The 15310-nt window shown below is 27.7% G+C and overlaps 1 protein-coding gene across 1 annotated transcript in view; it reads right to left on the bottom strand.

The window, feature by feature from the left end:
- Window positions 1-509: 509 nt before the first annotated feature.
- LOC142322948 (uncharacterized) overlaps window positions 510-15310 on the bottom strand; it is a 224878-nt gene continuing 210077 nt past the window's right edge. The window contains exons 15-17 of the mRNA XM_075362041.1: window positions 7246-7541; window positions 4553-4746; window positions 510-1012 (exon numbers count right to left, since the gene is read on the bottom strand). Coding sequence (XP_075218156.1) covers window positions 722-1012; window positions 4553-4746; window positions 7246-7541 — 781 coding nt within the window. The 3' untranslated portion in view covers window positions 510-721. The remainder of the gene's footprint in view (window positions 1013-4552; window positions 4747-7245; window positions 7542-15310) is intronic.

Here is a 15310-nt window from a genome sequence, read left to right as displayed (position 1 = left end):
AATATATTAAACAACAATGATTCATTTTTGTTTAAAAATATCTGGGTTTTTTAATATATTTAATAATATATTTTTTATAACTTATCTGTAATACACAAATACAAATACATTAATACTTTGAAGATTAGTTCTAATTCTGTATTTAAGAAGAGATCATCAATTTTCATGTAATAATATACACATAGAAAAATTATTTTACACATTTTTTTTATAAAAATACGTATTCACATCATTAATTACGTAATGTATTAACATTGTCCTATATTATTTTAAATTCATTTATATATAACCAAACAAAAACCTAGCAAAACTTAAATATCAAAAATGCAAAATAAATAATTCAGATGGAAAAAGAAAAAATAAATTATGAAAAAAAATTCAGTTGTAAATAAAAGACTATTTTTTTATTATAAATAATTAATACTCTTGAAATATTTCACTCATTTCAAACTCCAATAAGTAATATGCTGATAATAATATCAACTATTTGACACTCACTTTCACAGACTGATTTCATTAAAGTCAATATTAAACTGACACTTGAAATCTATGGCAGCCTTAAAAACATTAATCACTATTTTCTTCTTTAAAAAAAAAATACAACAAATAAAATACACGTAAGTTTATGTATTTATTTTTTTTACATAAAAAAAGTCTAGGCATCATCTCACCGAGTATAATAATCAGGATGATTGTTTTGTGCCCAGACTGGTGGGGGGGTTCATATGGGTGTAGGTAATACTGTAAAATCTTGCAGTGCAGATTTAACAGTTTCATACAATGGCCGATTATTTTCATCACAATAACCTGGAGTACCTTCACCACCACTGCTGCAAAGTGTTTGCAATTTACTAAGATAACTATCAAAATTCTCATGTCCCATTTTTTCTGGTGGTCCGGTACCACTACCATTTGGTAATCGTACATGTTCCAGCAAAGTAATAACATTATTACGTAAACTTTCATAATATTCATTCAAATTGTTGCTCCTTTGTGTGATTGCTTGTGATTCCTGTAAAGAAAAACACATATGAGGAATTAAAATTTCTTTAAAATTATAAACATGGTCACTAACAAAAAAAATTACCTATTTTTGTGAAAAGTAAATAACTTAATCGATGCATTTCTGAGTGTTTAAATGTTAAAAAAAACAATCATGCCAAATATGAAATTTGAAGTGCGACTTCAAATTTCTCCCAGCAAAAATTTATAGGAAAATGCAAGATGAGTTATGAATAAACCAAGCACTTATTTAAAATGTATTACACTCCATAAAGGAAGACTGAATTTCATGAAAATCATCGCTGACAACCCTCTCCTGTGGCTGAAGAACAAAAGCAAAAAATGGCCAATTAAATTTTTAATGACAAATAATTCACTCTTCCTGGATTTGATAAGTAATTTTTTCACAATTTTGGATATCCTAGATGAAATTATAAATAAACATTCTGAATATGAAAAAATTGTGCCAGGTGGTTTCTTTAAAAATATGAGTACTATTAATGTGATATATTACTTACTTGAAAAATATGAGTACATGGAGTTCCTCAGGTTCAGTGTTGGGCCCTAATTTGTTATCATAAATAATTTGCACAATGGTGAATTTAGAGGCCAATTAGTTTTTCACACATGATACAGTCTTGTGCTATAGAGCACAAATAATTCATTTATTGCACTGTTTGGTTGAGCATGATCTGAGTCTGAGGGGAAGTGGTAGTTATTTACAAAAACTTACCTGAAAAGGATACTAAGCACTTGGAATTTGAATTTAAGTATACTGATTGCAATTTAGATGAGATTATTAAATTGGATCAATACTCACAATGCATAGATACATCACCAATGCTGTGTAATGTAATTAATCAAACAAATATAATTAGTACCTGGGAATTATTGTAAGTAATCAGTTAACCTGGAAAAATCATATTGTTTAATTAAAACAAACAAATAAGTAGCTCTGTAAAGAAATTAAATTTTTTAAGAGCTTTATGTCCTTTGTAAATTTTTAAAATATTATATTTTCCACTTACAAAGTGTCACTTAATTATGGCTTAATTTGATGGAGGGACAAATAAAACTGTACAGTAATTAATCTCCAACGGTAGTGTAGAAATATGTGATTAGGAATATTTCATAATGTCACTTTCAATTTATATTTTTGGAGAATTACGAATATATTAAGGGCTTTAAGCACTTCTTGGGGTTTTAGATTTTTTCTGTTTATGTGAAGGAATTTTGATCCAAATTTTAAATAGGCGTAGGAGAAACTTTAGATAATTATTTTACTCCTTCTAAATAAGAAGAATTTAAAAATACCGTTCAAATGTATGGGACCTATGCATTGTATATAAAAATATATATATATATATATATATATATATATATATATATATATGTACTTTAATGAAATGGTCATAAAAAACGAAGTTTATGCTATGAAAAGCAAGGATTAATTAGAAAGAATATTTATAACTGATGAACACGAAATTATTTCTGTAACAATTTATTAGCAATTAAATTTTTCTTACAATAAATCTGTCTGAATATTTCAATTTGTAATGATGTTTTTTCATAATAAATAATAAATATATAATTTATTTAAATATTAATTAGAATGATTAAGTAATCATTGTATGATTGAAATAGATAGATGGTTTCAGAATTGTAAAACAAAACTACTATTAAATTTTTTATTTTTAAAAAGAGCGTAAGTATGTATACAGATGTGTGTATATGTATGTATAGATATATTATTTCTGTTTTTTAAATAGTTTATTATGTGGTTTTTAGGTTTGTATGTTAACATACAAACTACAATAAAGAGATATTTTAACCAGCATACTAACCTAATAATTACTAAGTAAAAAATAAAAAAAAAATAATAATAAAAAATAAACTATCTATGTGGAATTTATAAAATTAAATGTAATGATTATGATGGCATTTATATAGGAAAAACAAATAGATCCTTTAAAACTAGATTTCTTGAACATTATAGAAATTACAAAAATATTAAATTAGTTTATCCAATGTAGCAGACCATCTAATAAACAGTAAACATTATATTTCTGATATTAATAAAAATTTAGAAATATTATAAATTAATAAAGATGATATAAAATTAAATATATTACAAAAATATTATATATATAAAATACAAACAAAATTTCAGTTTGATAATCAGACTATGTTTGAGGGAAACAGGCTTATAAAAATTTGCAACAGATAGTAGCATTCATATAATAAATTAATACGCAATTTTCATTATTTTTAATATGCAGTTTAATTAAATATTTCAATCACGACTGAGGATGTGGGATCCCATGAAAGTACTTTCATGGTAAAATTAAATTATGTTCTTATCTCAATTTTCTGTACTATGTGGTTATATTAATAGAATTAAAAATATAATTTAACTTAAGGATGAATAATATGAAATATGAATCTTAGATTAATTTCAGTAAAATAATATACTTATATGCATAGTGATAAAACTAACCTTATTTTCAATCCTACCAAAATCATGAAAAGCAATTAAATGTTAAATTTATTTGTAATATATTTATGTAGGAATAATTAGTTTTCAACCACATGCGACTCCTAAGTTTTTGTTGGGTTTTTGATTTTTTACATGCAGAATTATTTTCCTGATGGTAATAACACAGGGTTTTCTACGCAGATTCTTAATTTTCCTTCAATTCATGTGTTTAGTTTGTATTATTTTATGTTGTAAAGATGTTTTTTATGGTTTGATTGAAAATAATAATAAATTATTATTAATGTCATAATAATACTTCCTATACTTACCTACAAAACTCAAACGATGATTAAAAATTTCAGCTGGAAAGAATTCAAGCACCCACTAACAAGACTCTAATTTCACTCTATGATTCTTATTTGTTTCTCAAATTAAAAAATATTGTTAGGTTAGTTGAAACTGTTAGTATCCAAAGAGAAACTAGAAAAGCAAAATTAGCAACAAAAATTCATTCATTGCTAGTTTAACGCAGCTGAATATACACAAAACAATTCTGATACATTAAGAAGAGCCACCCAAGGAAATTTAAATTGAGCAGAACATTGTATTGACAGTAAAAGAGAACTTTTTGAGCAAATATTATAAGAATGAGTTTTAATATGTTTTACTATATGTCAAACCTAAAAGACTATGTTTCGCACCATCAATTTTTTTGTTTTACAATTCTAAGATCATTTTACATAATTATTCAGGTCAAAAACCATATGAAACTATCAAATTTATCTAGTAATTTAGATTCTATGAATTTTAGTATGGCTTCATTTTAATCTTGGAACAAAAATCAAACTAAAGTTCTGTAGCTGTAAAGTTTTAATATGAAACGTTTTTTAGACCATCTTATATGAACGTTTTTCTTTATTCTTATTATAAAACATGTAATGAAATTTTTTCAGTTTCTTTAGAGGCACTGTATATAGCAACTATACAGAATAAGTAATCACTAATATAAATGACAATATATATATATATATCCCTCTTAAAAATAATAAATTGCAGTACAGAAACTATTCTTACTTTCTCTCCATGTCTTAGATGTGCTTCCATGGCACTGATATCTGTTTTCAACCGTAACATCTGTGATTCAACTCTTGCATTCTCACGCTGAAGTTCAGTAATTTCTGCTTCCAAAGTGAACAGGTCTTCTCCACCAGGTCCAGTACCTCCTCCACCGTCAAGGCCTGCACACAATACCATGCTCAACATCTCTGCTGCAGCTATAAATAAGCAAACAGTTGAAATATTAAGCAAAAAACAAGTCACTCACACACCCATGCACGCATAATTTCACGATGCCAATGAAACACCTTTTGGGTCATCCGAGAACATGAGAAGGCATGGTGTGTGTCAGTAATTCAAAATGCTACAAAGTCATGTTTGCTTATCTGACAGTGAACTTTGGAGCAGTTGATCCTTATATACTTGCAGTAATGTAAAATAATACCTTTACAGTTGAGAAAAAATGTAGAAGTTAACTTTCGTCCTGAACTAAATGAAAGACTAATTAAATATGTGAATAGGTACTGATATTGAATGTACAATTTCCACAATTCATATGTAAGTAACTATTAATTTAAATATAAAATTGAAAAAAAAATCCTTACACAAACGTTCCAGACACTAGGGATTTACAAAATTACACAATATACATAGTAGCATGCAAATTACATATATAGGAAAAATTGTTTGTTTCTCTATTATATCAACACTACTTGGCTGAACTAATGATAAAATTACATTATTTATTTAGTAACTAACATGTATTAAATACAGCTTTGTGAAAATTTAGTAAGCATTTTATTAAAAAATAATGGAAAATTTTCTTAAATTGCTTATTTTTCAGAATAAAACCATTATATATTAAAAAATTGTACAAGTATAAACTTATTCTACTAAAAATAATGTTTCATTAAATAACAACAGTGCACTAATTGATATAAAAATTTAGTAACATCAACTGAACAAATTACGTTCTTTTTTCATTATAGTCTTATTTAATCTCCTAGTTCTTGTTTGAAGCAAAATTACTGTAGATGCTTTAAATCAAGTGGCTACTTGTTAATAATAATGTGATATCTAGCCAATGAATGCTCAACTGAATGTCAGATTCAGCATCTGAATGATAACTGAGGCCAAAAACATCGACAAAGACATTGGAAAATTTTGCACCAGGATCTAAACATGACAGATGTTTGTTCCAAGGCAGTCCTTAGGGTTCTTACAGCAGAAGAAAAAGAACACCACAATGAAAGTTTTGCTGACATGTTGCAGTAACTTGATGTCAACATTGTCAGATTGTGATAATGATTTTATTGAAATAAAATTGATTGGGTTCTGTTTGTTTGACTGTACACAAAATGTTATGTTGTGTGAACTCATCACACCATTATGAAAAACTTACTGAATTAGAGAAATGATTATATTTTTAACAAGAAACATTTTTTTGTAATATAAATAAAGTAAGCAATGTTGCTATAAAATGTTGTTATACATTAAATGAAAAACTGATCTGAACACCAATCAACCAATACGATTAATCTGCACATAATGATAATAATGTTTTATTCTTTATACAAAAATAAAATATACAAGTGATAAAGTTAAAAATTTTTTTAAATCCACAAAGCTGTTTTGAAGAAACATATCTACTGCAGCACCCCTTGGCAGCTTATAACCATAAAACTAATTTAAGAATATGCTCTGAGGTGATACCTATCTAATGCAAAAAACTGCATCAAAATTGGCCCACCCGTTTTAGAGAAACGTTACTGTGTTTACAACCTTTACTCCCAAATGCATACACAGTCTCCATTCAGCACCCTCTGATATTCTATAACTGTAAAAAATATCTCTAAGAACCTGCTCTGAAGTGATACTTATGCAATGCAAAAAACCACATCGAAATCAGTCCAATAGTTTTTGAGGAAAATGGTAACAGACATACATACACAAAACCTCTTACTCCAAATGCATATACCATCGCCAGTCACCACCCATTGGTGTCCTATAATTGTTATAATCATATAACATCTATGTTCAACACTCACTGGTGTCCTATAACCGTAATACATGTCTAAGAACCTGCTCTGAAGTGATACCTATGTAATGTAAAAAACCGCATCGAAATCAGTAAATGGCAAAATACATACACATGCACACATAAACTCTTATCACAAACACATACACAGTCTCTGTTCCGTCATGGGTAAAAATAACCTTTAAAAATATACCACTGCTAATATCAGTGTTAAAATACTTTTACTTTTACTTTTATTCTTGGCTCAGCAAGCTTCTGGGATGACAATCCCCCTTAAATGATTCAATTGAGATGGTATTTCTATTTTGAATAATTTTTTTGCACATAGAAAGTACAGTTCCATTTTACCAAACAAAAAATAGTTCAAAGAATATTTTCATATTACTATACACTGCTTCTACCATTTCATAATAATAAATTTATATAATAAAATACATAAAAAGTCCTGTAAGTTATATAAAATAAACCTCTGCTTAACAATTCTAGACTTACTATTAGTAAGTAAAAAATAGTTCAAAGAATATTTTCATATTACTATAACACTGCTTCTACCATTTCATAATAATAAATTTATATAATAAAATACATAAAAAGTCCTGTAAGTTATATAAAATAAACCTCTGCTTAACAATTCTAGACTTACTATTAGGTGGTTTAGGGTACGGCATATGGCACATCTCATCTGAACCATATTTATGTATAGGCTTTTTTGGTGGCATACCAATCGGTAAGGGGTGAGGATGAGGCGTTGACGAAGCAGTAGGACATCCAGATAAAGATCTATGTGTAAGGAAAGTGCCATTAATATGGCCAGCGCCATCACAGCCAGGTGTAGGACAATTAACACTATCCAATTTTGCGGCTGCTGCAGCTGTTACAGCAGCCATTGCTGCTTTATGTTGTTCAACTGTACCGCCACTCTCAAGAACACGCATCTTGTTGCGATTTGCAATTGGACAACCAGAAGCACTGGAAAAAAATAATCAGAAATCAGTTACACATGAATTCAATACTTCCTAAAATGCTAAACACAACCACTAATAATTGTGTAGAAGTTAAAAAGCACACATGTCTGCTACATATATCAGAAATATGTGACAATAAACATCAGGCATACTTTCCAGTACTAAATCACAGTACACAAAGGGTTAAACACTTTGTAACACCAAATAGACAGAGAAACCTGAAATCTAAAGGTAAATCAGAAACACTACACATTTTAGTTCTTTGTTAATAATCAATTACAACTGAAAATTAGTACTTCGTAAATATGATTCAAGTGTGATAATAAATTTTCTGAAAAGAAAATGTACAACTTGTTAAATATTAGCTTCTTACATCTTTCAAGATTGGGTTATTTATTTGATACTTTAAAGTCTAAAATCTTAGTATCCTAGTTAGTCAATCTTGGTCATAGATGTTTATTTATTAGTTTCACACACCTAATTGCTTTATAGACTCAATTCTTCCTTTAATTACTAAATAAATAATTTTGAATCTTGACGTTTTAAATAAACGTTTTTTTAAAAATATTTTTTAAGTAACATAGATAAAGAGAAAAATGGAAAGATATTAGGGACGGAAACAAGCAATCAAGTAGGATCAATGGTTAAAACATACTGTTTTTACAATCCCCACACAAAACAATAAATTATATTTTAAATTCTATTAATATAAACCACCTGGTACACAATACTGAGGTCCTACCTTAATTTTATCATTATAGAACTTTTGAAGGATCGCCATCCCCCGTCATGATTGAATTCATTTTATTAAATAAAGATATTAAAAAATTAATTATACACAATGTTATTAAAATAAACCATGATCTATTTTAAAATGAATTCTACCATAACTGATTACGCAGGATCTGCAGAAGTAGTTATACAGATAAAATTAAGGTAAGATATGTCTTATCTTAATATTCTGTACTAGGTGGTTTATATTAATAGAATTTAAAATATAATTATCAGTACAAAGGAATAATATGAATCTTAAAACAATTTCAATAAAATAAAACAAAACAACTGATGTTGGTTATTACGTTTATATATAACTAAAGCTTGTTTGTTATTCATGAGCATCAGATAAAAGAGCACTCACTCATATTATTTAGGGAATGTTTGACAAATCTCTCAGTACCAGCAGCACTAGTCATTACTTTTTTCACAATCAAGTAATTTAAACTAAACTTTACAGTTTTTAAATTTGATAATAGTAAGTAAACAAATATGAGATATAAACAGTTGCAACGTTTTTCATAGTAAAAGGCGATTACACTGAATAAAGAATATTATATCAGGATACTAGATACAACAAACATGTTGACACCCTTTTAACAGCGAGTTTTTGCTACAAAAAGTGAATTTTAATACACACAGTTTTTTTGACATTGACAACAAAGCAATCAGCCACAATAATTAATTACAGAAAGCAGCTTGCATTGAAGCAAACTTGTATCTATTATAAAATATTAATGAATACAAGAAACATTTTATTCTACAGATAGTACTGAACAGTGATATTTTATTTTATTTTCCACTCCTTCAATCTCCAGGATGCTACTCCCTCATAATTCCTGAAAGCTGAGGGCCATCAAATTATATAATGTCATTTATGTGTTACCTCAAACCCAAACACATCTCCCAAATAGATCAGTAATGAAGATATAAAATAATTAATTCTAATCACATAGTATTTGTCATTCTAACACTAAAATTACAATTATAATGTTGACTAAGGTACAAATTATATGGTTACCCAATTTATAATATACACTCCAATTTATATATATATATATTAATTAAAACTTTTTTTAAAATAAAATAATAGATCATTTTTAGATATAATGAATAAATATATATAAATTAAATTAAACTAAATATATATTAAATATAATTACATAATGAATAATAACATACATTTTCTTAAAAAGAAATTGTATGTTAGTTTTAAGAAGTAAATTTTATACTCTATTTAAATTATTAATTATTGTTTAAAAAATATGTTAAGTTACCAATATAATTTTTCTCTTTGAATATGTGAATGATTTTTAATAATAAAATGTTTTTTCATTGAATTAATTTTTTTCATATTTTTTGATAATGTGTACATTAAATGAAAAAGAATAATATCTACAGATGTACATGAAGGACATTCAATTAACTAGATTTTTGACTATTCAAGTTTAGCCTAGCAGAGGTCAATTAAAATAATTGGTGTCTTATTATAATTGATGGAAGATGTTCATAAATAATGCATGCAACAAAGTTGGGGAGGAGATTTGTTATTTTATGATTTTTTTTGAGTGGTTTGATGCAGCTCTGCCAGATTACCTATCTAGTGCCAGTCATTTCATTTTGGTATACCCTCTACATCCTACATCCCTAACAATTTGCTTTACGTATTCCAAACGTTGCCTGCCTGCACAATCTTTCCCATCTACCTGTCCTTCCAATATCAAAGTAACTATTCCAGGATGCCTTAATATGTGGCCTAAAAGTCTGTCTCTTCTTTTAACTACATTTTTCCAAATGCTTCTTTCCATCAATTTGCTGCAATACCTCTTCATCTGTCATTTTATCCAACCATCTGATTTTTAACATTCTCCTATAGGACCACATTTCAAAAGCTTCTAATCTATTCTTCTCAGGTATTCCGATCGTCCAAGTTTTACCTCCATATAAAGTTTTGCTCCAAATATGTACTTCCAAAAATGTTTTCCTGACATTTAAATTAATCTTCGATGTAAGCAAATTATACTTCTGTCTGAAAGCTCGTTTCACCTGTGCTATTCAGCATTTTATATCGCTCCTGCTTCGACAATCTTTAGTAATTCTACTTCCCAAATAACAAAATTCTTCTACCTCCATAGTCTGTTCTATACTACTTTTCATTAATTTCATTTGGTTCTTGTTTACTTTCATGCAGTAGTTTCTTGCGTAGGACTTCATCCTTGCCATTCATTCTTTCTTCTAAATCTATTTTACTCTCAACTAGAATTACTATATCATCAGCAAATCTTAGCAGCTTTTTCTTTTCACCTTGCACTGTTACTTTGGATCTAAATTGTTCTTTAACATCAATAACTGCTAGTTCTATGTAAAGATTAAAAAGCAACAGTAATAATTGCAAATTGCAATTATTACTGTTGCAGTTTGGTTTATGCAAATGTTAGCAATTCTTTTATCTCTCCACTTGAACCCTAATTTTAAAATGCTGAAATTTTATTCCTGTCTATGTTATCAAATGTCTTTTCTAAGTCTATAAATGCTATGTATGTTGGTTTGGTTTTCTTTAAATTATTTTATGATAAAAATAATTTAATTTATTGATAGGTATCATTTAATAACATATTTGCTATCAGTGAATAATTAGTTGCATCATCAGATTATGGTTTAACTGAAAAAAATCAATAAAAATTTAATATTTCAGCATAACACCAAAAAAGTACAGGAATATATTATTATTAAGGGAATTCATTCAGATTATCCATTTTTGAACAAAAAAAATTTATTTTACAGTTAACAAACATTTTCCTTCAGATATGTTCCACATTACAACATTTTTTAAGACTTCTTAAAGCAGAATATGTAGAAAAAAAGAAAAAATGTAAATACACTAAGTATCATTTATAATGACATCAGATATATGATATATCAGATATAGTGACCAAAAAACTTCTCTTGGGTTGGTTTGGTGTGCTGTTATACATAAATACAGTATATATATTGTTTATAATTACATCGGTTGTAGTGACATAGTTGTTATTATGACTTATTTTTTCTATTGCAATACATTTTATCGCTTGTAATGATGGATGGAAGTGACTTGTCAGTAACATAGTATATCTACATTGTAGCTAAAGAAATATTTTGACGATTAAAATGAGTTAGCTTTTCCTTTTTACCTGCATAAGTACTATAGTTGTTTTTCTTTTCTTCTTCCTGTACCAGATTATTGTAAACTGAAGCAGCCACATTCAGTTATTATTAATCTTTTGCTATGAGTGTATCATATCATGCAGGTACAGTATTTTATTTTACGTATCCTGTGTAATTCATTTAATAGTGATTTAATTATGACTTTGCGAAAAACATTAACGAAAAGGCACTTATTATTCTGGCGGTTAGAGAATGGTGAAACTAATAAGGACATTGCCCAAGAATTAGGCATAGGTCATGCGACAATATTGGTGATATACAAGAACCGTGAAAAAATTTAAAAAAATTTTTAAACAAATTCTATGATATCAAAAAAATTACAGCCTAGTCAACATAATGATATAGACAAAGCACTGTTTTAAAATGGTTTAAATATCAGAGGGCTAGTGATATCCCTATTAGCAGCCCTATATTACAAACTAAGGCAAACGATTTTCCTGAAAAATTTGATAAACCAAGTGAAATAACTTCATTTCAGATATAATGGTTCCATCAGCATCATGATATTGTGTCGTGGAGAATAAGCGGCGAGGCCTCAGCAGTTCCAACTGGTGTGTCAGAAAAATGACTAGAAACCATTTGGCTAAAATTAAAAGAGGGCTATTTGGATGAAAAATCTATTAAGGCTGATGAATCCAGTCTTTTTTTTAAACTGACACCAGAAAGAACACTTTGGTTTACAAGCAAAATGTGTTTGAGGGAAAATTCTAAAGAAAGACTAACAGTACTAATTGCTACAAATATGACTGGAAATGACAAAAAAAAAATTCTGGTTATAGGGAAAAGTGCTAAACCCCAATGTTTTAAAAATTTGAAATCACTTCCTGTTATGTACAAGTAACAAGAAAGCTTGGATGACAAGTGATATCTTTACGTCTTAATTACAAAAATGGGACTGTGAATTAAGGATTGAAAATGACAAAATGCTGCTGCTGCTCATTGACAACTATCTGACTCATCCACATGTTTGAAATCTTTCGTGTATAAAGTTAGTGTTTTTACCACCGAAAACAAGAGTAGTCTTACTGCCCTTAGATCCAGGTGGTAATCAAGTTTCTAAAAGTCCACTACAAAAACCAACTAATTTTTACAAATGATGCACAATTTAAATAAGAAAAAGGAAACACAAATAACTATTCTGGATGCTATAATTATGTTAGAAAGATCATGGAATGAGGTTTCTCCGCCGACTGTAAAAAATTGCTTTCAAAATGCAGGATTTTTACCACAGGCTGGCAAAGTTACTGACGTTGTAAAGACGCATGTAAAGAAAAATCTTTAGCAGAATGGGGCAATAGTCTGCAAGTCTGCAAAATCAATCATTGTCAAATGCATTGTTTGAAGATTATCAGGAGGTTGATAAAGATTTAGAAACGCATGAAACTATAACAGATGATGATATAGTGGCTTCAGTACTAGCAGATGTAGATGGGGACATAGGCAATAACAATGATGAAGACATCAACCTGCCAAATCTTCCAGAAGTTTTAGTGGCAATGAAAACCATTTGCCGGTTTCTCAGTTTTACAGAAATTGCTAATGAAGAAACAAAGAGTGTTTGTTTTGATTTATAAAACAATCTTCAAAAACTGTATTACAACACAAAATGTTCGAAACATAGCAAAATAACAGACTTTTTGCAGAAAAAGTATCTTCTTTTACTCTACTGTATTTGTATTTATTATTACATATATTTTTTTTTTTTTTAATTATTTTATTACAGAAATTGATTATTATTATTATTTTTAATGATTATTATTTTACTATATTACATTACCCATGTAGATGGCATATTAAACATCACTTATTGTGACTATCTCTTATAATGACCTAAAACTGTCGGTTCTTTGAAGATCACTATAAATGATATTTACTGTATTTTCAAAGTGTAAATCACCAAAAAGTTACAAAAATAGTGATATTAAGTTTACACAGAAAGCTGAGTTTTATAAACAAAACTGGGTAAGGTAAATTATCTAAATGTCTTATTTTATAAATTAACAACCTATCAACATAAACCATAATAGAAGTATAAAACATGAACAAATAATAAATAAATTTTAACAGGTATATATAATTTATACATAACGCTAGTTACAAAACGATTCACACCATAATGATTTAATTTAAAAACTATTATACAAAATAATAATAACCAAAACTGAAGCAAAATTTGCAGCCAGACATAAAACACACTACATAAAAAACACCCATTTTAAAATAAAAAAACAAGGAAAGATGAACTCCACAAAAAAGACAAAATTCAATAAAACTCACTAATTTGGAATACTATTATAAAAGGAGATTTAAATAAAGCTATGATATGCAACTTGCCAAAGTTCATTAATTTCAATTATTTATAAGATGCAATACATGTGAGTATATATATATAAACATACTGAAAACTGTGTTAATAAAATTTAATATTATGTGAAACAGAAGCCACCAAAAACAAAATAATTAAATAAGTTAAACTTACTGTATTAATTTCCAATAACTAGTTTTCATGATATCTCACATCATCAGTTGGTATAAATTCTATGTGTATTACATTAAAACATAATCTTTTCATTTTTTGAATTGTTTTATATTTTAAAATAAATTATTCAAAATTTCAAATTAAATGACAAAAAAAAAAAAAAAATATGTTTTAATGTAAAATTTAATACCAACTGAAGATGCGGGATAACAAAAAAACTAGTTATTAGAAATTAATAACCCCAATCTACTTACCTTATTATCTTTTAAATTATTTAATTAGTGTGTTCTGGTGGTTTAATATAAAATAGAGTGATATTTAAGTATGGAAACAGGTTTATACTGCATATCCGAGAGATATTTGGAGGTAGAGAGAAATGGGGTTCTACGTGGTCAAAAAAAAATCTGTATTACGATGGGTTTTTAATTTTTGTGTGTCATCTGGAATCCACCAGATTGTATCAAATTTAATATTTTTAAGTAGTAAGGTGGATACATATGACGCGTGATTTTGATTTAAAATTTTACAAGAAAATCAATAGTGAAACTTGTTTTTCTATTAATGACTTCGTTATCGAGTTATAAGCATTTTAAGTTGCAATGACAGAAAAATCGTGTTAACAATAACACAACGTAAAATGCACTGCATGAACAACTTTATTGCATTTTACATTCATACTGCATACAGTAATGAACTTTAAACTGCTATAATATTGATGATAATAAACAATAACTAATAATTAAACTCCACAACAAATTAAATGACTGTATCAACTGATATTATTTTCTAAATAAAAATTAATTTTCTGTGTCAACAAATATTAGCTAATATTTGTTACTGAAACAAAAAGATGTAAATGCTGATTTGTAAATGAAACAAATTACTTGGAAATACTTACTTAAAAAATTGTATTATATATTTAGTTGATTAAATCAGCTGTTAATTTACAACAATGTAGTTTGTATTACATTGAAACAATGCAGCTTATTAACGCCTCATTTCACCTTTCTATTTCAACATACTTGTAATGGTGAAATTTCATAGTGCTAGTTGTAGGACTGACTTGTGGTTCAAATTTGTTTTTTGTTCAAAGTTTTATTTTTCTCGTTCGTTTATTTAGTTTTATTAAATCTTCAAATAACAATGCCTTCTTTAAGTGAAACTGAAAAAACAACTCTGTTTAAGATGTACAGGTATGGTGACAAAATTCAGCCTTTACAAGATGTATGTGATTTATTTAATAATAAATTTCCAAACAGAGAAGGCCAATAAGTAAATTGACTGATCAAAACAGTACAGTGATTAGAAGAAACCAG

This window comes from Lycorma delicatula, chromosome 4 (assembly GCF_047948215.1).
Source record: "Lycorma delicatula isolate Av1 chromosome 4, ASM4794821v1, whole genome shotgun sequence".
NCBI lineage: Eukaryota > Metazoa > Arthropoda > Insecta > Hemiptera > Fulgoridae > Lycorma > Lycorma delicatula.
Note: the sequence above shows the minus strand (reverse complement) of the source record. Positions and strands in the feature narration are given on the sequence as shown.